The following is a 26,935-nucleotide window of genomic DNA, read 5'->3' on the forward strand; positions in this document are numbered from 1 at the left end:
ATGTGCAATACAGTGAAATGATTACATTTAATGCTATATTGCTTGCACTTAGGTCTCTTTAATCTGGGAAGTATCTAAAATTCATGATCCAGATATGTGGAATAAGATAATGTTTGGGTGGAAAGCGCTAAGCTCTTTTTGATTTAAATGTCATGTGTAATCATACAAAACACATAGAATTGGGGAGATGTAACCTGTAACCTTCTTAATCTGACAATGCCCTTAATATCTCTAACTACCATCCATTGGCAATAATAGACAGACAGCACATTTGTAAATTTAAATGCACTTAGTGTACTTGCACTATATTTTTCCCCTACTGATTTGTGTTATTTGTTTCTTTTATATATATAAATTTTTTAATTTTTTTCTGTTGTTCCTCTTCAATGTGTGTGGGCAGGCAAAACATTTAATGAAGAAAGAGATCATAGCTAGATTGCTAGATAGATATGATTAATTATTAATTAAGTTTGTTCAATGATTGTGCATTTGATGGGATAATATCCTTAAAATATACTATACAGGGGAGACCGGGGCTAGTTGTCACAGGGAGACTTAAGTATTTCTTAAAAGGTATTAATTTGAAATATTTGAATAATAATAATAATAATTCTTAATAATAATAATAATTATTATTATTATTATAATTGTATTATTATTATTCATTGGCCAAAACAAATTTTTCCATGTAATATTTTTTATAATTTTTCCACTAAATTTTGTGTTTCATACTGAGCTGAACAGTGTAGAATTGTCTCTTTAATGGAAGGTTATATTATGACAACCTAAACCACATGCAACGCTGTTTACACAAAATGTCAACGTGTTTAATTAACTTTATCTTTTTCCCGGGCAGTAACGGTGAAAATGTTAAGTAGCCTAGCTTTTTATTTATTTATTTTATTTTTTGTAGCCACAACTAAACGCTATAAACAAACCTACCCTTACACATATTTACTTTGGTAAAAGTGTGACAACGTGCCCCGGTCTCGTCTATTTCTAAAACACTTAAATGCGCTTTTATTCACTTATTCGCTTACATGACGCGTCGTTTCCAAGGGTCTCCGCACTCCATTCCGGTGAAGAGGCTGGACTCCGTTCCGGGTTTTGCTCCCTCACTGCTCTATACATCGCGTCTCCACACTCCTGCATTGCTGTAGCAGCAGATGTTCGCGCGCTGAAGCCAATATCCACCGTTCTCTTTACCGGAGCAAGTGTTCTGCAGCGGACAGCGAGAAGACGAAGAAGAGTGAGGACGTTTGCTCTCTCTCTTCACACGTCTGGAGTGTGTGTATGTGGGTGAGTGAGCTGAAGAAATTAGAGTCGCGTCTTTATTTACCACACCTGTGATGCGCTGCTGTCTCTGAGCAACGAAGACGCACTGATGGCCAAGGTACAGGAAGAGGATATGTGTTGAAAGAGGACTTATAAATGCGCTGATCGGTGTAATATTACAAAAACTAAACCTAGACAGACAGCAGATACTCCTCGCTGCTCATTCAACAGATATTACTGACTTAAACGTGAACGAGAAGGTGATAAAGATGCCGTTACACCTGGGTCCCTTTGTCCGCTGGAGATCCGGGCTTGTACTCGCATGGATCTGCTTGTTTTCGTCCGGATTTACCTTCACTGGTGAGTTTCATTCATTTTGAAACGCATCTTCCAGTTTCGACTGATAAAGCCATGTGGAAGTCATGCGTAATTGCTTTTACACACAGCAGCTGGCTCCCTTTGTGATGTGATTTCCCGAATAATAACAAAATATTATATTTAACGGGGTTCATTTGTATGCGAAATAAGCAGTTTGCTCCAAATTGTCATATTATTGTTACTTTGAATAACCAGAATGCGCAGAAACAGAGGCGAAGAACCTATTCAGGAACTTGAACGTGCAGTAAGTTTGATTGACATGTTTCTGCGAGCACGAGACTCTAGCGACGAACCTGAGACACTACGGCGAAACGAATAGAAATATACGAAACCGAGGGTTTGTTTAATTGAAAATGACTAGAAATGTATACCATGGGGGTTAAACAAATAAATATCGTTGAATATTGCGTCCTGTATTCCGCGTTGCATTTCTGTGAGCGTCAGCTTGAATGAAGTACTCGACACGCGCACATTTCCACGCGCCGACATTCATCCGTTCTTGCTGCATTGGCAGTGTTTGTGACAGCTTTAAGAAGAACAGTGAGCTCCGACGGTAATTGAACGGTGCAGGGTACATTTGTTGTGTGCAGATATATACGATGAGGTAAACATGCTTTGGTGGTCAGCTCAGTGGAAAAGAACGTGCCCAAATAATCGTGCTCTCCTCCCATCACACATCGTGCACTTGTCTTGGTTAATGGTTAGCTACCCATTATAGCCTTACAAGGAGAGAAGTGAAGATTCACTTTATGTGTAAAGCTTCAATGATTAATAAACATTTTAAATTGATATTTTCATTATGAATACTTTTTCTTTTTAATTGTATTTATTTGCAATGCCAGAATATGACACATTGTCAGTACTGGTTGCTCAAATAATGACTCCTTGTTATTACTCCCACAACCAAAATTAAAACTGTATCATTTCAAAAATGCCAAGCTTATGCGTTTTTACATAAGAATCAGTGTGGGTATGCATATTAAGGTTCATTCGTGGCATAATTTTAATGGGAGAAATTTCATATTGTTTTGCAAACCTTTGTTTACTGTGCTGTAGTTGTTTTTTTCCAAGCTTCATACTGTAAAAGGAATGAAATAAAGACTTGCATATTATGACATCATCATAACATCAAATAACACTGACCTGTTGTCCATGCCTGGACATAATTACAGTAACAGAATCACAGTCACCTAGGCCTATAAATTATATCCAGCGTAATATCAGCTAAAAATAACTTATTCTATGCTGCATTTGGTATGGATGAAAGGGTGTTTAAACGTTATTTGGGCTGTGGAGGTCCATAAAACAAAAAAGGTTGGGAAACACTGACCTAGTCCACCCACAATGTGTTTGTGTGGACCAGTTTGGGCTTGCCGAGATCTGTATTACATTGTGTCAAGAGAGTAAGAGGAGTAAGGAAGGTCTTGGCTGTGGGAAACTTGACTGTGGGAAAGTTTCTGGAGGTTTTATAGTAATCATCACCATAGAGCCCAGCTGGGGGACCGCTGATGAGTATCCTCAGAGCACCAACAAAATTTCATACTTGGCTTACATTGTTCTGCCCCCTCTCTGCTGTGGACAGAGGGCTAACTTGTTAAAAGTTGTGCAATTATCAGTCTTGCTTTAGGAAACTCTGCATGAAAGCTAAATTAAGAGGGTATTTTCTTGTGCATTAATTAGTGCTGGATTTCGCATAAATTAAGACTAGGCAAACAGCCATACCCAAAGGAATCATATAAGAAATACAGTGGCATTTCTGAGGTTTTTCAAACATCCATTCAAATGGAGCATTTTTTTTAAGTAGATTGCAGGGCATCATGAAAAATGCCCTAAATTCCCACCATCTTTGCATGCTCTGTTTAATTTGTCAAGGACACTTATCTTGCTTCGCATCCAAATGAAAAAAGATCAGACAGGAATTTTCTTATTCTCCCCACTTGTAAGAGGAGGAAATGTAAATTGGATGGAGGGGACATAATGGAAGCATGTGTGCTCGCAGACATTGTTAGTCCAAAAGATCATAAAAAATCACACAAGGTGCTCTCGCCAGGCAGAAACGGGCTGACGGTGCATTTTCCTATATATATATATATATATATATATATATATATATATATATTTAAAAAAAAGCCAACTTGTCTTTCCCCTGAAACATAATCCGGTCAAAAATAAAGGTCGCCCTGTCAGTCTTCATCAGAGAGAACACAAGAGACAGAACAGAGCTCTTCCTCGAACAATGTGGTGCCTTCAGGGAGATCAGCTACCGTTGAGCCAACAGGAGGGTTTTTATCAGTCTGTAGACAAAAGAAATCAGAGCATTGTGTTTGTGATGTGTGTGTGTTTCATACTATAGCCTGTGTTAGTGGCTCTGTTTTGCGTCAGAATTTTATACTGATCCAGTACAGTACTAAAATTATTTATTGTAGGAAAGTAAATCCTTAAATGTATACTTTTGAAATTACAATGAACTGCGTACAAACATTGATCAGATGCACAGCCTGTGACGTCAATAAAAAGGATATGGGAATGCTATTTTCCATTTTTAATGTTAATAAGCCTAAATATTTTGCTGTCCTAACCAAACAAGATTATATGGTTTATTGCATTTTCTAAATGGCATTGAGCATTTTTTTTACACCTTTTGTCTGTGATCTTATCAGAACAGATCTGCAATCCTCCAACCTTAGTATTTTAGTTTTTGTATTTAGTACGTTAAAGGTAAAAAAACAAAAAAAACAACAACACACAGACACGCACGTCAAACATGGCAAATCATATTTCCAGGAATGTGTTTATGATGCATACCTGCATACCTACTCAACTTCAGCTTCATCAAATTCAGTGTACACTCTTAAAGTACAGGAATCAGTCATGCAATCAACACAACCCTGCAGTAAAGTATGGTTTCTTGTTTGTTCCCATCTCTTTGGAAAGGAGTGATATAATGGGTTTGCTGTTTTCGCTGTGTGTGTGAGAGAAAGAGGCAGGGGATTTTTGTGGTTGTAGTTTGTGGTGGGCTTGTTTCAGAGATTTTTGGCACTGCTGTGAGTGTGCTTGGTTGTTCACTGAAAGGGATGGGTTTTGGTGTGCAGTGAAACTCAAAAGCTTTCTTATGTGGTTAAGAAGCTTCTCAAAGGCCCCTCAGACCCCAGAGACGGGATTTTACAGTCGTCATTTGGATTATTGAAATTAGGATGAAGCTAGCGTTTTGGTGTTCTCTACTTTTTTTGTTGAGGCGAAATTATTTTAATTGAATTTTTAAAGTTTAACATTAATTAGGCCTTTCACTAAACCATACCAGATTTTCACTGTATACAGTGTCAAAAAAAAAAAAGAGAAATGAGGAAAAAGATTTTTGCCCTTCTACTTGTAAGCTACGTATAAACTTAAATTATGCATGTAAAGAGAGGACTCTGCTGTCATGTTGGGCTTTTGATGCTAACCAATGACTTTTCAGGATGTACAGTACAAGAACCGAAAGAATCAAGCAATGAAGAATTTCAGAGAAAAATGGAAGATTTGAACAGATTAATGTCTGAGAGCAGAGTTGTTCGGAGTCGCGGCAAGCGCTCAGAAGCGGAACATGATTAAATCCATTTTTGTTGTTTCGTTTCACTCGACTCCGGCCACATTGCAATTTCACAACAATTTTAACATGTTTTTTTTTTTTAAATAGACGGTATATTTCTCCCACTCTCACAGTTTCCACACATATATATGTATAGCTGTATTTGAGTTTGATGAATGGAGAGGCGTGAAATGGTGTAACGGAGATGAGGAAAATGCAAACAGTGTAAGTCAACAGCAGCTGGCTTTCCATAATCCAAGAGCATGCTCCATTTGATGACAAATGTGGTCTTTTCTTATCTCACACTGCTATATATGTCTTCTCCATAAGTGTCAAATGCAAATGGAGAAGGAGAGGCGAGGCAGAGAACATGAGAAAGTGTGACGCAATCTGCGAGATCTAAGTAAGATCTGTCCGCTTTAATGATGAACCATCTGCTTGAATACTCAATAGACTCGAGCACTTTGCCTCGTCCCGCAATAGTAACGCAACAAAAGGGGTAATTTTTTCTTCCAACTGTTATTACTCCATAGGGTTTGTTCGGTGGCAATGGAGAACATAAACATGAACAATTTGCTGTGGAGCTCTGCTTGCTCTCAGCCCATCTGTGGTTCATCACCCAGCATATTTAAGGTTGTTTGGGGATGCTCTTCATTCTCCAGTGATCAATAACCCTCTAACTGTTTAATTGGCCATCAATCAACGACAGGGTAGAGTTAAACACTCAATCCCTGCCTTTTATGCAAGTCCTCTGGATCCTTTTGTAGTCTTTAAGTTTGTCTAAGTTGCATCCAGAATATTGTTATTGTATGTGCCGCACAACAGCAGCGGCAGCACACGAGACTTCCAGAGGGCTTCCACGAGGGAGCGTTGTCTTGACTACTACCGTGATGTAGATTGAACGCTCTGCCAGCCCATAATACAAGTGAGGGCGGAGCTTTCTTTTGACATGCATAACTGGTCCAGCATCAAAAGGAATGACAGTACATCATATTAATATTTGCCCACTTCAAGGCTAATGAAACTCTCGAGTTCAGCCCGTCTCTTTTACGTATGGCTGATCTGGATGAGTTTTGTTGAGTTTAATGTACTTGGCTGACCCTCGTGTTCTGTGAGTTTGAAGTGCAAAATTGTCTTTGCTGTTCTTGGCTAACCTCAATTCAAAACCTGCTTGCTTATAATCATGAAGGCAAACATCAGGGATTTCAGTTATTAGAATACGGGGTATCAAAGCAAAGCTCTTTGGTCACTAAGAGATATTGATATTGGATATGATTGAGGTTTCTTTGTGAACTTTGTTTATATTGCAGTTGGAAATTATAGAGGTTGACCATACGAGAATATTTACACTCTACATACATAAGCATCTCTATTATTATTGCTCAAGGTTAGAGATTTGAAAATCAAAAATAGTATAAAAATACTATTAAACTTCAAGGTGCATGAATGATACCCGGAAGTGGCTTTTTAAAAGGAATTTTTAATATTCTGATTTTTTTCTGGGGAAGGGTTATATTTGTGATTTAAATCTATAATAAAGCTATACATAATGACAGTACTTGTGATAGTACTGTTGTTATGGTTATCTTGTCCTCCTTCATAAATCATAAAGAAGGTGAGGTTTTTAAACTTGGACAAGTAAGCATCTACTCAAGCACCCTAGCAACTGCATATAGCAACACTCTTAAGAAACACTTTGGGACTGCATAGCAGCACACATGGCATTTTATGAAATTTTCTTAAGAAAGAAAAATGCAGTTCATTTCTTTGTTGTGTATGAAAGATTTCCATGTGGCATATTTAGCACATAAACTGTGTGTTGGCATGCGTGTTTTAGCATTACCGTGTGAGTGTATGAGCATGTCTCAAGTCAATACAAAGTACCTCAGGCAGGCTGGAGGTGGTAAGCTCTCTAATGGCAATGGATATTTGAGGGCGGCCTGGCTCAGAGATGGCCAAAACGTGTCCTCTTGAAGTGATGATGTTGACAGGGAAGGAGACCTATTGACCTTTGCTCATTACGTTCATATTCCATGCGGTTGTGCCTCAGGCTGGCAATTCAACTGAGTCAACACTGGCCATAGCTCAGCCCTCACTCAGCAGTCAACAGGGAATGCAACGGCCAGCTCAAAACATCTGCTCACCCTTTTCAGAGACATGAAGATGTTTAAAATCTGAATATTTCATTTTACACTTTGCCGGCTTCTGTAACCTCATTCTGTATTTAAGTATTTACGTTTTGTGATTTTAAAATGATAGAATTCTTAAGAAATGACCTTTCTGGAGTTATTGTTTGCAGTAAATGATTGTAATTTGGTTATTAGCTACCACTGTAGTCAGTAATCAGATAAATAAAACGGAATCTAAAAGCTTCTTACAAAGTGCATTTTGTGCCAGCTCCAGATACTGTGTAAAAATGCAATGTCGCATAAAATTAAAGTTTGTTGTTGTCATGACAATCAGTGCTGCCTTGTTTCCTGTCAGATCACTCGGATGTTTGCCAGAATCAACAAGCAGTAGCCAAAACTAATAGTCTCATGGCTCTGTTTGTTTTGAGAAAATATCTGGCAGTAGGGGAAACGATACTTTAATAATGTACAGTAATGCAGTGTTTATTACAGAAACAATTTTAATAGGAAAAATATAAAAAATCAGTATCGCAGAGGGTGATTAGTCACAAATGTGACAATGTGATATGAACTGTTCACTGAACATTAGTTTAGTTTTTTATTTTATTTCTGTATTTAGTTTCATACTGTAACGTAGTTTGTAGATCGGGAAGAAGGAGGCGGGAACCGGCGAACATTTAAATAAACTTTAATAATAAAATAAACACAAAATAGCGCGACAGCCCCTCACGGACGACTGCCGCGCACAAACGAAACCAAAACACAAAATAAAATCCAGGCCTGGTCCTCTCTCGTCTTTCCCTGTCGTCACTCCTCCTTTATATCCTTCCGGAGCTCCTCCGTGAGACTCGAGACCGGTGAGTGGTGCAGGTGTTATAGAGAATATCTCGTTGGATTTGAGACTTTAGTCTTTGCAACTTTACAGATCTTCTTTATGCACCAAGAGCTTGTAACACTCCAAAGAGAAAGGAAAAAATGAAATTGCATCATATGACCCCTTTAAGAATAGGCCCAAGTCTTGGGCGTTGACAAAAATAAATTAGCTTTCTTATAACACATACAGTATTTTAGTGATGTCTACAACATGTTATGCATGGTACAATAGTCAATTTTTTACAGCAGGTTTAATTTATTACGATTTATCAGTAATAATAATAATTCATTACATTTATATAGCGCTTTTCTAGGCACTCAAAGCGCTTTACATTGTCAGGGGGTATCTCCTCATCCACCACCGGTTACAATAACAGTTGTAAACGGTATTTTGGCAGAAGCTACCATGGTAAATCTTTTGTGAGGTTGGATGTCAACATCACACTAGCATTTGTAATGACAGTATATTCATTTGGAAGACTCAGGGTTGGCAAAAGTAGCACGTTTACTACTTCCTTTGGCAACCATTTTTATTAGCAGCCTCTAGCTTGTGAAAAGTGTGTGGGTAAAACATTTAATTTTCTTAGTTTTACTTTAACAGAGAATAAAATGATGCCAGCCTTTTTGTTAAGCTTGGGATGCGTGTGAAATATGGTCGTAGCAGACAAGATTTTAGATTTTGAGATGGAGAAGCAACAATTCTCGGCAAGGACGTTAAGAGCAGTGAAGCCATTGAAATAGATTTAAGACTTCATGCTTGTATAATTAATCATGACAGAATTGCTCATTCTGGGCCTTTGCACAGCCTATGGATTTGAATGAATACTGTAAATGTGTAATTTGCTTTTTCTTATAAGCCTATACTTTTTTTAATCCCTGAAAGCGCAGGATTTCAGTACGTTTGAAAGACCTTTAAAGGTGGTCCTCTTGTCGCTTTCTCTTTGTTTATAGTAACCCAGGGGCCTCATTAGTCATACAGGCGTTCTTTAGAGACCTGACTGTTCGTGCCTCCGTGAAATGGCATACGGAGACAGTCGGGTCTATGTGTTTACTGTAAATGTGTTTGAGTGTGTGTGGTCTAAAATGACTTTGATCGTATTATTACAGCCATATAACATGTTTTCTGGTTCATTTACAAAAAATGATGAGCTCGTGTTAGCGTTTGGCTCTCATGCATGTTGAATGAGCTGTAGTGAAGGACATTTGCAGTGTCTTTTAGCACTGAGAGGATACAAGCAACATCGTTTGTTTGATTTGAAAACCTGTTAAGGATAACGTTGAGATATTCTTACAAATTCAGCTCTTGAGAGTGGTTAAACGCAATTTGAGTGCTGCTGCCTCTCCTGGCTTCTCCTAAACAAAGCCAAACATATCGGATTAATTTTCAGCGTAAATCACACACATTTTCAGAAATGGCCTGCCGAGATGCTCCGTGTTCAGCAGGAGTCTCTAGGGGCAAAAGGATTTGAGAGCTGGATCATATAAATTAACAAGGCCTTCAGTTAATTTCTGCTCTCGCTGTGGAAGCGAACTTCTTCTAAGCTTTATGTGAGGTGTTTGTAACCCGAGGATATGATGTCACTGCAATAAAAGGCTCTACAGTGCCAAATGTTTCATTATGTCACATCCTGTCCTTAGAGGACAGTGTGCCATCTTCCTTCTCAAGTGATTGTCATACATCTTTAGCACATTTTAAATTAGAATATTTAAGTGCAATGCAGAAATGGAGTGTTAATAATGATTAATGCATACTGGAGAAAGTGAGAGAGTTTGCCAATGTAAATGGATTTTTGCTGTTTTAATAACTTCAAAGCCTTAAAGGAATATTCCTGCTTATTTACAACTTAATGTTTATTTTAATCGTTTATTCGTGCCGCTGTCAGCTCGCCTGCAAGGCTTTCAGTAAGTGCATTACGATGAAATTATTGCTGCGGTAATTGACAGCATGCCACAAATGCTGTCTTTAGACATTAAGTTGTAGTTAACCCCAAATATTCCCTTCAGCTTCAGTCATGGTCTATGCACAATAAGTTGCTACAGGTTTACAAAAGGCTTTTCTTTGAGTTTATGTTTTTATAGGTCTGTGAAGCTATTTACAACTAACCTCAGCAAGGTCAATATTGTTTTTGAAGATATTTTCAAGTGTTAAAGGCATAGTTTGCATTCAGTTTTAATTTACTTACTCTAATGTCGTTCCAAACTTGTATGACTTTCTCTTTCTTTTGTTGAACACAAAATGGGAGTTTTGAAGTTTCATAGTGACCACCAAAAAATAAGAAACAAGTCACCATAAAAGCATTTTGAAAGTAGTTCATATGTCTTCACTTTTGTGTCAAGAACAGGCTGAAATTTAAGTTATTTACTCAAAATCTTACCCTTGGCTAAAGATTAGAAATAAAAAAAGGCTACCACCGATTTCTGTAACCTCACTCTAAACTATAGTTTTGACATTTTGAAGTTTTAAAATAATAAAAGTATAGGTAAAAATTAATTTTTGGGGGGATTTTACTCCCACTTTGACATGGTAGTCACAGTTTCTGCCATTATGCTACAGTCAAGAGTTATAAAGAGTTACAATAAAATTATGAAGCAGTTTTTAGATTCTATTCTTTTTTGGGGTCACTTTTGTGGCAGGAATAGACGGAAAAAGTTATTACCCTCATTTGACATCATTGATGCCAAATGTACCTTGCTTCTGAAATAACTCAACAGTATGAATATCTTGAATGGATAATGATATTTCAGAGCTGCAGGAAAAAAATAACGATTTTGTGAATAACTGAAATTCACACAGTTGTCATATGGCTTCAGAAGACTTAAAAATATAGCACAAAAGTAATATGGACTACTGTTTTAAAAATGTATTTGTCCTAGTTTGATTAGTCATGATACTATGAACCAGTGTGTGTCTCGAAGTAAAACTCCGAGGCCAAATTAAAATAGAAAATACGTTATCTTATTGTGTTCTGTGGAAAAATAAATTAGCTTACAGGTTTAGAACAACATGTGGATAAATAATGTCCGGTTGTTCAATTTTGGGTAAGCTATTTCTTTACATGTGTCTAAAAATACAGTGGGTACGGAAAGTATTCAGACCCCCTTAAATTTTTCACTCTTTGTTATATTGCAGCCATTTGCTAAAATCATTTAAGTTAATAGCCCTTCCTCATTAATGTACACACAGCACCCCATATTGACAGAAAAACACAGAATTGTTGACATTTTTGCAAATTTATTAAAAAAGAAAAACTGAAAAATGCTCAGTATTTAGTAGAAGCACCCTTTTGATCTAATACAGCCACGAGTCTTTTTGGGAAAGATGCAACAAGTTATTCACACCTGGATTTGGGGATCCTCTGCCATTCCCTCTTGCAGATCCACTCCAGTTCTGTCAGGTTGGATGGTAAACGTTGGTGGACAGCCATTTTTAGGTCTCTCCAGAGATGCTCAATTGAGTTTAAGTCAGGGCTCTGGCTGGGCCATTCAAGAACAGTCACAGAGTTGTTGTGAAGCCACTCCTTCATTATTTTAGCTGTGTGCTTAGGGTCATTGTCTTGTTGGAAGGTAAACCTTAGTTCCAGTCTGAGGTCCTGAGCACTCTGGAGAAGGTTTTCGTCCAGGATATCCCTGTACTTGGCCGCATTCATCTTTCCCTCGATTGCAACCAGTCGTCCTGTCCCTGCAGCTGAAAAACACCCCCACAGCATGATGCTGCCACCACCATGCTTCACTGTTGGGACTGTATTGGACAGGTGCCTGGTTTTCTCCACACATACCGCTTAGAATTAAGGCCAAAAAGTTCTATCTTGGTCTCATCAGACCAGAGAATCTTATTTCTCACCATCTTGGAGTCCTTCAGGTGTTTTTTTAGCAAACTCCATGCGGGCTTTCATGTGTCTTGAACTGAGGAGAGGCTTCCGTCGGGCCACTCTGCCATAAAGCCCCGACTGGTGGAGGGCTGCAGTGATGGTTGACTTTCTACAACTTTCTCCCATCTCCCGACTGGAACAACATGTGGATAAATAATGTCCGGTTGTTCAATTTTGGGTAAGCTATTTCTTTACATGTGTCTAAAAATATCTGCGGAGTCCACCATGACCCAAGTAGGCAGACTCCCTGCCTGTAGATCGTGGTTTGCTGCTATTTTAAAAACAATTCAATTTTCAGCCCAGACTTTCACAGCTCCCAGTGTAAGAAACATTTCTGTCTTGCTTTCCTCAATGAAGGCGCTTCGTTGAGAGTTCTATGAATCATCTCCTTTCTTCTTTCCCTGACTCACTGTGGTTACTCAAGACTTCACCATGCTGGGAAGAGTAGAGGTGTCCTGGCATTTTCTCAGTCTCAGTGCTCGGGCCACCTAATTACCCAGCCGAGCGCTGGTAAGCATGCGGCTTCACCCTCTGAATCATTACAATAAATCTCGCACTGTTAAACTTAGACACATACGTTTCTCCAAACAGTCAAACGCTCAGGATAGGAGGTGTTTTGATGCCAAATCAGGTTATGTATAGCTCAGGTGATAACAATCTCAGCCTCTCGTTCATGAATTAGCCCAGAGTACAATGAGCTTTGAGATTCACTGGTGCTTCACAAATGTACTCTATTATTGCTGTTTGGCTGAGATAGACATATGGTGAAAAGCCTTTATATTCAGCCTTTTTCAGAGATTGTGTAAAGGTTTTTAATGTGGTTTAAGTGTAACATTTTCAAAAGCAGACTTGGCTACTTTTTATTTAGTCAAGCCTTTTCAATGTACACTCTTTCAGAGACAATATAAGGAGGATGGTTTACTCGTACTGGAAATTGTGATGCTCAGTGTGGCAGATGTAGAATGAAAGTCCTGTCTTTTAGTTGAAATAGCTTTAAAAAAAAAAATAGATCAATTCAATAGTTTTTTTTAAATTTTGTTATTTTAGCTAAAGAAGCTAAATGTATGACACATTTGATGTTAGATTTGATTGCAGATTTGACACAGTTGTCCTGTCCTAAACTCCATTGCCATTGGTTGAGATTGGCAGACTCGTGTTCTGATTGGCTAGCATTTGAGTGCCGCAGTCAGATTCTTATATTTGGTTGATTTTGTCTCTCACATTTTATGATAGATAGATAGATAGATAGATAGATATTAGGCAAATCAGCTGTTTTCAGCATTGAAAATAATAAGAAATATTTCTTAAGCAGCAAATCTGAAAATTTGAATGATTACTGAAGGATCATGTGACACTGAAGAATGGAGTAATGATGCTGAAAATTCAGATTTGCCATCACAGGAATATTTTAAAATATGTTGTCGTAGAAATTATTTTTTTAAATTTGTAATAATAGCCTATTTCACAGTATTACTGTATTATTTTATCAAATAAATGCAGCCTTGGTGAGCATAAGAGTATTCTTTCAAAAACATGAAAAAACCTTGCTGACCCCAAATTTTTAAACAGTAGTAATGTATTTAGTTACACAAGTTATAATAATTTCTTATTTTTCACTAGTATCTTTCATTTTTGTAACCTGTGACCCTGTAACTTATTTCATGTGGTTTAAGTAATATTTTCTTAGTTTTGTTCATGGGTTTTGAGACTGAATTTTTACCCAGTAGGCTCTTATAACATTTTATAGACTTATAATGCTGTCATTATGGGTTTTCGCCTCATTAAAAACAGCCACAATTTCTATTTATATGGAAAATCTAAATTAAATTTCTGAGAGGTGTGGTATGATTGATTCAGATTTGCTTTAGGAGTTTTGTTGTTGTTTGGCTAAACACCACACTGCAAGCAATGATAAATGACATTCTTGATTAATTCTGCTTATTTTTCTTCCTCTCTTTTTGTACTAACATGGCCCACTTTGTACCCTCAACAACTAACAAATCCTACTTGGATTTACTAGAAAGTAGCAAAGGATTTGTCTCAGCCAAACGTGAGAGATTTGTTCTGGGTTTAAAGGATAAGGAATAAAAAATTGGATGCTGAAACAAGCAGGAATGAAATGCAAACCCTGTCATTTTTATAAAAGGTTTACGATTCCCCATAGGCCTCTCTCTTACCTACAAGCTTCGGTCTTAGTCTAACAAGCAAGTCTTACCTTTCAGATTCTATTAGGTTAATCAATGCCATACATTAGCTGTCCTTATGCATTAGACGAGACAGTGTCTCATAGAGAGGAAGAAAGATGTAAGATAGTTGGCTTTATATTTCTTTTTTTGAGCCATTTTGTGCTTTCATTAATGACAATTTTTCGATGAAAGCAGTTGCTTACAAAACATATCAGTGTTTTAATGAAAGGTATACAGCTTCACTTGCAGGAAAATGACTTCTTTTTTTCCCAGATCATTATCCATTAAGGTTTTGGCTACAAAATAAGATTTCACCAACACCATTTCTAAGATTTAAGACCGTATCAGAGCCAGCTCTTTAAATGTGTTAGATGGCATCTATATAAACCTCTGATTGTCTTCGGTTCTGTTATCTCTTGCCTGGTAGTTTTATCTAGATGCAAAAATACTGAGTCGTATGATTGGAGTTGGAATTAATTTGAAGACTTTCCTGATTTTTGGTGTTTCTTAGTTCCCTTTCAGTCAGTCACGTTCGACGTTACGTCAGCAGTGACTGACGAATTGGGATCTCGCCAGAGAGCCCAATCACCTTCGAGTGTTAACAAAACAAGCCAATGAATGTTGGCATGCAGGCTTTGCATCGTGCACCCCGCCCCACAGTGCGGGTATATAAGGAGAGCGTGTGCAGTCGCACATTCAGCTTTTCGCTTCGGGGCCTAGCCTTTCTACTTGAGAAGTCACCGAAGAGAGTGTTACAGAACAACGGTCCTGCGAGTGTTGGTGTTACGGCACATTAGCGGAGGTTTGCTGGTCCAGTGCTGCTGCTTTTTTTTCCGATTTGGACGGCGTGCTGCAGCTCATCAAATTGCGGTCGCGCTGCGACCTCCCCTGGGCGCTTCAGCACTTAAATCTAAAAGGGGCGACTAAGGGGTATGTGGAGGTCCCCCCAGTCGAGTGCGCTATTGCGATGCAGCTTTACCTGCAGAGCGCTGCCGCCTGGTGGGGTAATCCACGCCTCCCGTCCAGAGCTTGTTCTCATCCGCTCTAACGGCCAAGGCTTCCAGCGCTGCTGGACTGGCTGCCTCCGCCCTGCACGCCATGGCCCTCCTGCAAGTCTACCAGGCCAAGGCGTCAAAGCAGCTGCATGAGGGTAGTTCTGCCCCGGGTGTGATGCAGGAGCTGCGCACTGCGACGGACCCCGCCCTACGGGCGACGAAAGTCACGGTGCGGTCCCTGGGTCAAACGATGTCCACCTTGGGCACTTCTGCTGTCAACACCCCACCACCGGCTGCAGCTCCTCCACCTGCCAGTGGGGAGCCAGTGGTACACAAACATTCAACAAAAGAGCAGTTTCCTATTTCTCCGGGTCCCAAGAAGGCAAGGATGGCAGTGTACGAGACACAGCCTCAACACTTCCGTCTCCCTCTCCTTTTGCCAGCGGGTAGCAGGGCTCGGCTCGAGGAAACGGTGCCTTCTCACGCGCCCCCTGCCCAACTGTGGAGCCAAGTAAGTGTCGCACCGTGCACTCAGACCCCACTCCGGGGCGCTTTGCCTTCCAGGTGGGTCCCTGCGCTCCACCTCACTGCCCCACTGTGGGTACGTCGGTTGTTCCCCTAGTCCCGCTTGCTCGGTTTCTGGGGGCCTGGTTAGCGCTCTCCAGACTGTCTCGCTGGCTCATGAGAACCATCAGACTCGGCTATGCGATTCCGTTCGCCCGGCGTCCTCCCAAGTTCAGGGGCATTCGGTTCACCTCCGTGCCGAACAAAGATGCTCCCGTCTTGCGAGCTGAAATCGCAGTCCTACTGGCGAAGGACACGATAGAGCTGGTAATGCATGAAATGCATTTTTCTATGCGTTCGTCCACACGATTGGTTCGCAGCGATTGACCTGAAGGAGCCGTACTTTCATGTCTCGATCCTCCCTCGACACAGGCCGTTTCTCCGCTTCGCGTTCGAGGGGCGAGCATATCAGTACACAAGGTCCTCCCCTTCGGTCTGTCCCTGTCACCTCGCGTCTTCACCAAAGTCGTGGAGGCAGCCCTCGTTCCGTTGAGGGAAAGAGGCATTCGCATTCTCAACTACCTCGACGACTGGCTCAAACTGGTCCAGTCTTGAGTGCAGTTGTGCAAACACAGGGACGTGGTACTCAGCCACCTCAGCCAGTTGGGGCTTCGGGTCAACTGGGAAAAGAGCAAACTCTCCCCCGTGCAGAGGATCTCTTTTCTCTGTATGGAGTTGGATTCGGTCAATCTAACAGCACACCTCTCAGTAAAACGTGCCCAGTCGATGCTGAACTGCCTGGAGTCATTTCAGCGCAGGAGGCGGTCCCACTGAAACGGTTTCAGAGGCTCCTGGGGCATATGGCATCCGCTGCCGCGGTCACGCTGCTCTGATTGCTTCATATGAGACCGCTTCAGAGTCCCGAGATGGGCATGGCAACACGGCACTCACCGGGTCTGTCACCCCGTCCTGCCACCAGACTTTCAGCCCGTTGTCGAACCTTGCCTTTCTTCGGGTGGGAGTACCCCTACTGCAAGTGTCCAGGCATGTTGTTGTTTCAACAGATGCCTCTGCCATAGGCTGGGGGGCCATGTGCAACGGACATGCAGCATCGGGCGCCTGGACAGTGCCTCGACTGCAGTGGCATATCAACTGCCTCGAGTTGCTATCAGTATGACTTGCTCTGCGTCGCTTCAAATTGCTGCTATACGACAAGCACGTACTGGTCCGGACAGACAATACTGCAACCGCTGCGTACATCAACCACCAAGGCGGTCTACGGTCCCGTCACATGTCGCAACTCACCCGCCATCTCCTCCTTTGGAGTCAGAAGCATCTGAGGTCGCTACGCACCGTTCACATCCCAGGCGAGCTCAATCGAGCAGCTGACGAGCTCTCACGTCGGTCCGCCCTTCTGGGAGAATGGCGACTCCACCCCGAGACAGTCCAGCTGATTTGGAGACGCTTTGGGGACGCTCAAGTAGACCTGTTTACCTCTCCGGACACGTCCCACTGCCAGCTGTTCTATTCCCTGTCCAAGGGGACCCTCGGCATGGATGCGCTGGCACACAGCTGGCCTCAGGCCTATGCAAGTATGCGTTTCCCCCAGTGAGCCTTCTCGCACAGACACTGTGCAAGGTCAGGGAGGACGAGGAGCAAGTCCTCTTAGTAGCGCCATACTGGCCCAATCGGACTTGGTTCCCAGAACTGATGCTCCTCGCGACAGCCCCTCCTTGGCATATTCCTCTGAGGAAGGATCTCCTTTCTCAGAGAGGGGGCACTCTCAGGCACCCGCGCCCAGACCTGTGGAATCTCCACGTGTGGTCTCTGGACGGGACACTAGGTGGTCAAATTCCAGTGGTAGTAAACACCATCACTTCAGCTAGAGCGTCCTCTACAAGACACGCATACGCGCTGAAGTGGAACATGTTCGTCGATTGGTGTTCTTCCCAGTGGGAAGGCCCATGTAGATGCCCGATTGCGGTCGTGCTCTCCTTTCTGCAAGAAGGTTTGGAGCGAAGGCTGTCTCCCTCCACCCTCAAAGTGTATGTTGCCACTATTGCCGAGCATCACGATGCAGTGAACGGCAAGTTCGTGGGGAAGCACGACCTGGTCATCAGGTTCCTTAGGAGCGCAAGGAGGCTGAATCCTCCGTGCCCCCACCTGGTACCCTCTTGGGATCTCCCCTCGGTCCTGACGGCCTTGAAGGAGGAGCCCTTCGAGCCTCTGCAGTCAGTAGAGCTTAAGTTTCTGTTGCTAAAAACAGTGCTCCTCATTGCATTGGCTTCAGTCAAGAGGGTCGGGGACCTGCAGGCATTTTCGGTTGACGATTCGTGCCTTGAATTCGGGCCGGTCGACTCTCACGTTGTCCTGAGACCCCGGCCTGGATATGTGCCCAAAGTTCCCACCACGCCTTTTAGGGATCAGGTGGTGAACTTGCAAGCACTGCCCCGTTGTCTGCTTGGGAGGACAGCAGAAGGGAACGGCTGTCTCCAAACAAAGACTTGCCCACTGGATAGTGGAGGCTATAGTCTTAGAATACCAGGCCCGGTGTTTACCATGCCCCCTCAGAGTGAGAGCACACTCTACGAGAGGTGTGGCATCTTCTTGGGCATTAGCGCAGGGTGCCTCGATAGCAGACATCTGTATAGCTGCCGGCTGGGCGACACCTAACACGTTTGTGAGATTCTATAATCTCTGTGTAGAGCCTGTGTTCTCTCGTGTACTTGCCTCAGATAGTCGGTAACGCCGGACCCACTTGGTGTCGATCACGCTTGCCGTGCCATTCCCCTCTACGGACAGGATACGTGCGCTTAAGTGCTTCTCAGTTCAGTTTCCCTTTTGGTGAACCCTGTTGAAGTTCCTCTCGCACCCTTGGCGGTCAGGCGTGGTGGAGCGCCAGATGCCAGGTCCAGCACTCGTGTGTATGCCCAAGGTCAGCTCTTGTGCTAATTTTGCCTTGTGTGTAGTGAGTCCCCCTTTGGGTGATCCCACATGTGTATTCTTCCACGGTACGGCTTCCCTCACGGTGAGCCCGTGTCTTTCCCTGGCAGAGATTTCCCTGCTGTCTCTGCTGCATATTGATCTCACCCCAGCCTGGCTGAGTCTACCACAGGGACTTTCCATATGTAGCACTGCCCTAGGGCCAGTCCATATGTGTAATTTCCACATAATACCTCCTATATGCAGGGTGTGGCTTCTGTAGCATTCCCCTGCTGGGTACACTTTCCCAGTGTTATCCAATATCCCACTGTATGGAACAGTAGTGGCGGACACCTCTACCTAAGCCCTGTCCTATCTTCTGCCCTAACTGGCGTGGGGGGACTTGCCGGCATTTGCAGGGCACTGGAGGGGGTCAGCAATAGTGGCGTTTTCAAAGGGATCCCAATTTGTCAGTCACTGCTGACGTAGCGTCGAACGTGGTGACAAAGGGAACGTCTCGGTTACGTAGTAACTCTCTCTCCCTGAAGGAGGGAACAGAGACATTACTTCCCATCGCCACAGTTGCTGTACCACTGCACACCATCTCGGCTCCTCAGTGAAAAACTGAATGTGCGACTGCACGTACTCTCCTTGTATAGCTGCGCTGCGGAGCGGGGTGCGCGATGCAAAGCTCGCACACCAACATCCATTGGCTTGTTTTGTTAACACTCTGGCGAGATCCCAATTAGTCAGTCACTGCTGACGTAACGTCTCCATTCCCTCCTTCAGGGAACGAGGGTTACATACGTAACTGAGATGTTATACTTGCATGGTTCAGAGATGGGATCATATGATAATACCATAGTGCATTTGATTGTATAATGTGGTGCTGTGTGTTTATCATATAGATATGACATTGCATTTTCATGGTAATGAATCTTAAACAGGATCAGAACTCTGTAGGAATTTCCTGGAAACATTGGTATGCCCATTATTCTAAATATGTTTATTAATTATTTAGTTTAATTTGATTCTGATCTCAGATAACAATAAGAGGGCTCTCTGCTCCATTTCACACATTTTACAATGTTGAAATCCATTTTGCAAAACTTAGATTTTCCTGAAAAATTAGCACAGAAATGTCTGCAGATTGCATCTGTGCCTACTCATAACAAATCTGCAGTTATCTTGTCACGGAGTTGAAGATCTTCAAATACGATCTAATTAAAACCAATGTTCTGCTTTAATGTGTGTCTTTTTAAGAAAGCATTAGATTATACCTTTTTCTTCTAAAGTTAAACAGTGATTTTAATGTTGAGCAATGTAATATGATCATTTGATTATGCAGTAAGTGAATGTTTCTGGAAACTGCTAATCCTCTACTATACAGACAACCGCTTTTGGCAGAAGCACTCGAGAATCACTCAAGACTCAGGATCGCTTGATATGGAGAAAACATTTTTTAAGACGGCAAAAGAATTGTATAGTGTTGTTCTGCCATTCACATGTCATTCCCGTCTGCTTGGTTGAACAAAAACCAGTCATATTCCAGTCCATTTCCTCCCACGTTTACCTCCAGATATCAGGACAGCAGGAGTCAACGTGAGTCTTTCCCCCTAAAGAGCGACTAAAACATGTCCATGGTGCGATATCCCTCGAATGCTGAGATATGCCATTTTTTCCTCACCCTAGAATTTTTTATTCTTGCAGATCACTCCGTGAGAAGGTGTTATTTGACAAAACATTAATCAACTCGGAGGTGTTTGATATATGCTGAGTCTTTGCTATCACCTCTTTCCAGGCCTTGTAGAAGCCGTCTTATCATATTAGCCAGCCACTAGACAAAATTGCCTATGTGTTCTTTTCACATGGCATTAATTTTCCCGACAAAGGCTGTGTACGGAAATAAATAAATAAAAAATCCTGTCAATACAGAGAAAGGGCACACGTCTGTCATTTTGCCTGAATTCCCTCACTGTGTTGAACAAGTGAAGCTAACATTAAGCAAACTACGGGTCGTCTGGACCACCCCCTCCTTCTCCCGTCTTCTGTCCTCGACTCTCGGTCACACAATTAGCTGTCCTGTTTGAAAGAGCTAGAACAAAGGTGATCCCTGCGAGCCAGAGTCAGAGGCAGTGACATGTGAGAAGGCTGGTGACACACTTATGGCTGTAGGCTGCTCTCTTGACCAGAGAAGTCGCTGGCTGTCAGTACCCATCACTGTCTGGCATGGCACTAATGGCATTTCCTAATAGTGTGGGGTGGAACAAAGGGCGGATTTACGGGGGCGAAATCACAAAGATCCTCTCTATTAGAGCATCCGCCTTTGTTTGTGCTCACACACAAAGGTGTGGCCTCAGACATGGAGACGAGACTGTGACAGAGAGAGTGGACGAGAGAGTGATACAGACAGGAAATAAGGAGCACGGGCTCAACCTCTAATTTTCTGTGGCAGTTTGCCCACAAGCTGAATGTCTCGAAAAGCTCAAGCACAGGGATGCAGGTGCAGCCAAGCCAGTATAACATGGGTGTGGAAAACAAAGCATTAGTGCTATTTTTGTTAAAGAACATTTTCTAAGACAAAGTGTTTTTTCTAAGTGGGACTTTAGAGGTGAAGTGTGCAAGTTCTGCAGCAATAGCAGCCATTTCCCCTTATTTTGAATTGTTCAGAAACCTCTTAAACCACTGGTTGAGACAAAGTTATCAAATAAACAGCAATTCCATTTGGTGCCACTAGTGGTGCTGAAACTATTGCTTTTCCGTTAATAACAACATGAAATTACATTTGCAATGCATTAATTACATTAATTTATAGCCATATGTGATATAAGCAGACTGTTCTTGTACAATAAGTAAAAAAAATGCTTGTACTGTCTCTGTGAAAATGAATCTTAAAATACAATTATACATAGTTATATATTATTCAAAAATTTTATATTTTTTTATATGTGTGTGTGCATACATGCATACATACATATATAAGTATGTTTATATATTTATATATAAAACACACACACACACACACACATATACAGGTGCATCTCAATAAATTAGAATGTCGTGGAAAAGTTCATTTATTTCAGTAATTCAACTCAAATTGTGAAACTCGTGTATTAAATAAATTCAATGCACACAGACTGAAGTAGTTTAAGTCTTTGGTTCTTTTAATTGTGATGATTTTGGCTCACATTTAACAAAAACCCACCAATTCACTATCTCAACAAATTAGAATACTTCATAAGACCAAAAAATGAATTTTTTTGAAAATGTTCAAAAAAAAACATTTTTAGTGAATTGTTGGCCTTCTGGAAAGTATGTTCATTTACTCTACATGTACTCAATACTTGATAGATAGATAGATAGATAGCAAAATTAAATTATGGATTTTAAAGTATAGTAGTCAACATTTGAAGTGGATCAAAACCTTTCATCAAAGTTGTCCTAAAACCTAAAACCAAAATGCGTTCATGTCTTAAGACAACTTTGATGAACTTTTTTATCCACTTCAAATGTTGACTGCTGTATTTTGTTATTTTACTTCATGATGCTTTATTCATATTCTCATAACAACAATGTTTTTATTTACATTTTCACATTAATATTTTTAGGGTTAATTTATTGACAGCCATTCACAGCAAGTCTGTGAGAGAGCAAAACGTACTGTGGCGTCGATGTGCACTTTATTGTTAGACTACAATCTGTGGTCTGAATATTGCATGTCATGTATTGAGTAACGAGACATTCAACATTCATTGACGACTGAATTTCAAAACCATAATGGTCTCACACAGTGAACATTTAATGCCTGTGTACTGGACAATCATGTGATGGTTGCTGTCCACTCTTTTAATGATACTCTTTATGTTGATCCACAATAGATGTCACACTCAGTGCTAATTGGATGAAAAGATGAGCTCATTTGCTCAACATGTTACTGTTCTTGCACATTAATGGATCAGTGTATTAGTCTGTTACAACTGGGATAATGAATCGTAATGGTTGGATAAATGGTCTAGTGTGAGCGCATGTGGTCCATTACTTTGCAGTACACATTTGTATCACATGGTCTGATCTGATGCCGTTGACTCATACTTGCTATTTTAGAGCATGTGGTTTGCTCATATTTTTCTTCTTTTATATATGCTTTGCATTGTGAGCACTTTTCTGGGGTTATACGCTTATATCTTTTGCCACTCGTGCCACATCCCATCCAAGTCATGATGACAAAGTATGTTGCCTCTGTTCTGCCGGGGATGATCGAGGCATGGAATTACCATCTTACATCTACAAACCTGAATATTTGTGAAAGTCTCCATGGAGCCGCTCATTTGCTGGCTGTCTGATGCATATTAGACATAAAACATGTACTTGTTTGCAAGTTTTCCTGCAAACTTGAATATGAATTAAATTTCCAGGGTAGCTTTTTTTTCCCCCAATTCACCTGCAAACAAAGTTGTGTTCACTTAAAAAAAAAAAAAAAGAGTACAGTTTGCAAGGTACCAGGTTGGTACAAACACTTTTGAGGTTAATCACTGAATTCTGTCAGGTTATTGGCATCAAATAAAATCTATCTATCTATCTGTCTATCTAATGCCATTCTGTTTTTGTGCTGTATCTATTTCAGATAGCAAAACAAAAACAGTGGTCAGTCATTTTAACATGTTGATTTAAGTGGGTGGTTTCTTGGCAAAAATAACCTCAGTGTGGACTAGGGCTGTGTATCACCAGCAAAGTCATGATACGATACATATCACGATACAGAGGCCACGATACGATACGTATCACGATACATGACTGCACTGAATTTCACCTCAGAAGAATTTAGTAAAACAGCTGTTTATTAAACACGGCATACTATAGGGCCATTTCTAACTATTGGCAGAGCAGGCAGTTGACCTCTGCATTATGAAGGGCCACCATAACTGTACCACAGTATAATATAGGTAATGGCATATGTTTCATGTTTACATTGGGCACTCCCCACCAGGTACACTATTCTGATTGTTTGCATCTTGTTTTTAAGCCCATAAATAATAATGTTATTCTAATAAATTTATATTATAATGTACTCATACTAATATATTAAAAACATCATCTTTACATTGCTAGTAAGTTATCATTGCATAAATTAACACACTTTCTACATTAATAAAAATAAAAATTAGAAGAGTTCTAAACTAATGCGCTGTCTTCTCACGCACACACGATTAGTCACTCACACAGATCACGTTGCGCGCATGCACCGACATTCAGCAACAAAAACTTTTTAGCGCTGCCTAGGCTACATTTCTAGGGCCATATGGTTTCTGCGAAAATGCGGACGGGATCACAGAGTCCATTTATAAAAACGTAATTTACTCTATAGCGTGGAATGCCACGGAATTCGTCAATTTTGGACGAATAAATCAAAAGTAGCCACTGTCTGCCTCTTAATTCGAATCGCAATATAAACTAGTGTCTGTGAATATTAAAATGCAAAAAGACTTCAAATTAAGCGCGGTCCACTGCTGCACACGTGCCACAATATCGATACAGAGACAGCTGTATCGATACTCGTATCGTCACATCTCTGTGACGATACATCGTCGTATCGATGTATCGAACACAGCACTAGTGTGGACCATGTTTTTTGTTTAGTCAAAGGTCTGGCTACATGAGGCTACACATGTGCCAGTTAATATAAACCCTACTGGTTTATGTTTAATATCCGAGTAATACCCTCAATAGCTGGAACATATCATGTTATTTCAGCCCAGTGTGGTCCTGCTGTGCTCGTGTGTCTATATCAGCGTCTGGGCTGTCTTTGATTGCTGGTGTTTCAGCATGTTTCTGAAGTGTTATTCACATTCTCCTCCTTGTGCCTTTGTGGCCCATCTGTCTGTGTATGTGAATCTCGTTTTTCACATTTTTATTGTTTGTGAACATACTGTGGGGGGAATTATGCTGTCTGTGCTTTTGGTCATGTATTCCCGGTTGCATCCTTGTGCTTTTGTGTGGTATTTTAAGAATTTTGTTCAACTCAAATTATGCTATTTTACCATATCAAACAGAGCAATAAGAAATATAGTTCTTGTATTATATGGTGCTTTGGAGACCAAAAGCGGATAGATTTTTGGCTTCATTAAAGACCCCTTTTAACTTTGTAGTTTTGAGCTCATATAGAGTATATGCTAGTGTACACCTAAATGGTTACAGAATTATTTTACAGATACTTTTGAACTTTCTATTCATCAAAAAAAAATCCTCAAAAATAGTCAATATTGAAATAAATTCAAAATGTTCAATGTTGATAATATTAATAATGTTTCTTGAACATCACATCAGCATATTAGAATGATTTCTGAATAATCATGTGACACTGAAGACTGGAGTAATGATGCTGAAAATTCTACTATTCAACTATTTAAAAATTTTAAATATTCAGATAGAAAACGTTGTTTACAAACATCGAAATTATAATAATAATTAACAATATTACTGTTTTGTTGTATTTTGTATCAAAAAAATACAGAAGTGACTACTTCTACGTTTATCTGAGAGACAACTTAAAAAACATGAAAAAATCTTACCGTTTTAAAAATGTTGACTGGTAGTAGGCCTATGTAAAATATATATTTTTTCCCCAAAATTGCTATCTAGATTGAGAATACACACCCTGCTAGTAACAGATAACAGATATACCTTTGACTAGCAAATCATGGTTCATAGTTGTGATGTAGACTGTAACATATTAACTATTTAAAAAAATAAATACATGAGACTTTGATATGCTCTGCTCTGCTCTTCTTCCTTTTTTTAAAAGGAAAGAAAGGCCTTTTGATATTTTATTGACTGTAAATGGGAGGAAATAGTGTGGTGGAACAGGATCGTGAAATGACATGAAATTGTCCATTTGAGAGCCACTCTCAAAGAAAAAGAGAGATTATATGAGTGAAAAGTAAGTCTTAATATTTTAAACTTTTTTTACATAGTACATTTGTCTAATTTTAAATATTTTTAGCAGAAAACCGTGAAAATTATGTGTCAAGGATAGGCATGGGCCGGTATGAGATTCTGACGGTATGATAACCTTAGATAAAAATATCACGGTTTCACGGTATCACGGTATTGCGAATACAGCTCTAAAATGTTATTTTTAAATGTCTTTAAAAATAAGTGTTAAACTTTTTTTTTTCCACTGAACACAATATATTTTATTTTTAAGTTTTTTTCCGCCATATATATCGTTCTGTCACTCTGCTCGGCTAATGTCCGTCCTGTGCACTGAACAGCTCTCTCCTCCACATCATGAGTAGACACACCCCTTACTGCTGATTGTTTACAAGTTTTTTTGCTATTCGGCCCTAATCATTTTTTTTAAAGCGTTTTTGAAAAATCGCCTTTAAAAACCACCTTTAAGTTTGGAGCTATGGTTTGGAGCGGTGAGGTACGAGGATGTGTGCACATACACACTTTTGAACAGATGTAAACAATGGCAGGAGGCTTAAAAGTATAGACGTGATACCAGCTAAATTTAGTTATTGTACTAAATCGCAGAAAAGTACAGTACGTACTTTAGTCTGCTATTCCCCGCTCTGTGATGTAATGTGAGGGAGGAAACTAGTTGACGTTATCTAGTTAATTAGCCATGTTATCTGCCTCGGTAGCAAGCCAAATAGTATTTATTTCAACACTGAAACAAATGGCGGGTGGGGCTCTGTCTTGATCGGGTGTGAAAGAGGGGGAAATGAAGATGACACAGAAATATAGTTTATGTTCGACTTGGAAGTATTTATTTAGCGATCGGCGCTAAAACGTCATCTGTACGAAACATCGTTGTGTACATAGTTAGTCTACGTTACCCGAAAAAATACGACAGACTTAGTCTTTTTCGACGGGGGAAAAAGTTCCAGGGATTCATCTCCTTCGGCCATCCTAGTACACACAGGTGACTCTGACCGTTCGCACCAACCGGAGGGGGAGGGGTCATGTGACTCGTTACGCTCTTTGCTGCACACAACTGAGGGAGTCCTGCACTTTCTGTCTTTGACAACACGTAAGAAAACAGCGCATACCGCAGGAACAGTATAACGAAAAATTTTAGTGGTTTTGAAACCGTGACTTTTCCAAACCAAGGTATACCTTGAAACCGGTTATTGTCCCATGCTTACTTTGGAGTGTTACAAGCTCTTGGTGCGTAAAGAAGATCTGTAAAGTTGCAAAGACTAAAGTCTCAAATCCAAAGAGATTCTTTATA

At 40.6% G+C, this 26,935-nt stretch overlaps 1 protein-coding gene across 1 annotated transcript in view; it reads left to right on the forward strand.

Annotated features, from left to right (window-relative positions):
* The first annotated feature begins 1,522 nt into the window (after nt 1-1,522).
* The window catches only part of LOC107750348 (netrin receptor UNC5A-like), a 191,204-nt gene continuing 165,791 nt past the window's right edge, over nt 1,523-26,935 (forward strand). Inside the window, exon 1 of the mRNA XM_016565694.1 lies at nt 1,523-1,635. Coding sequence (XP_016421180.1) covers nt 1,545-1,635 — 91 coding nt within the window. The 5' untranslated portion in view covers nt 1,523-1,544. The remainder of the gene's footprint in view (nt 1,636-26,935) is intronic.

This window comes from Sinocyclocheilus rhinocerous, unplaced genomic scaffold (assembly GCF_001515625.1).
Source record: "Sinocyclocheilus rhinocerous isolate Xijiao unplaced genomic scaffold, SAMN03320098_v1.1 scaffold1053, whole genome shotgun sequence".
Lineage (NCBI taxonomy): Eukaryota > Metazoa > Chordata > Actinopteri > Cypriniformes > Cyprinidae > Sinocyclocheilus > Sinocyclocheilus rhinocerous.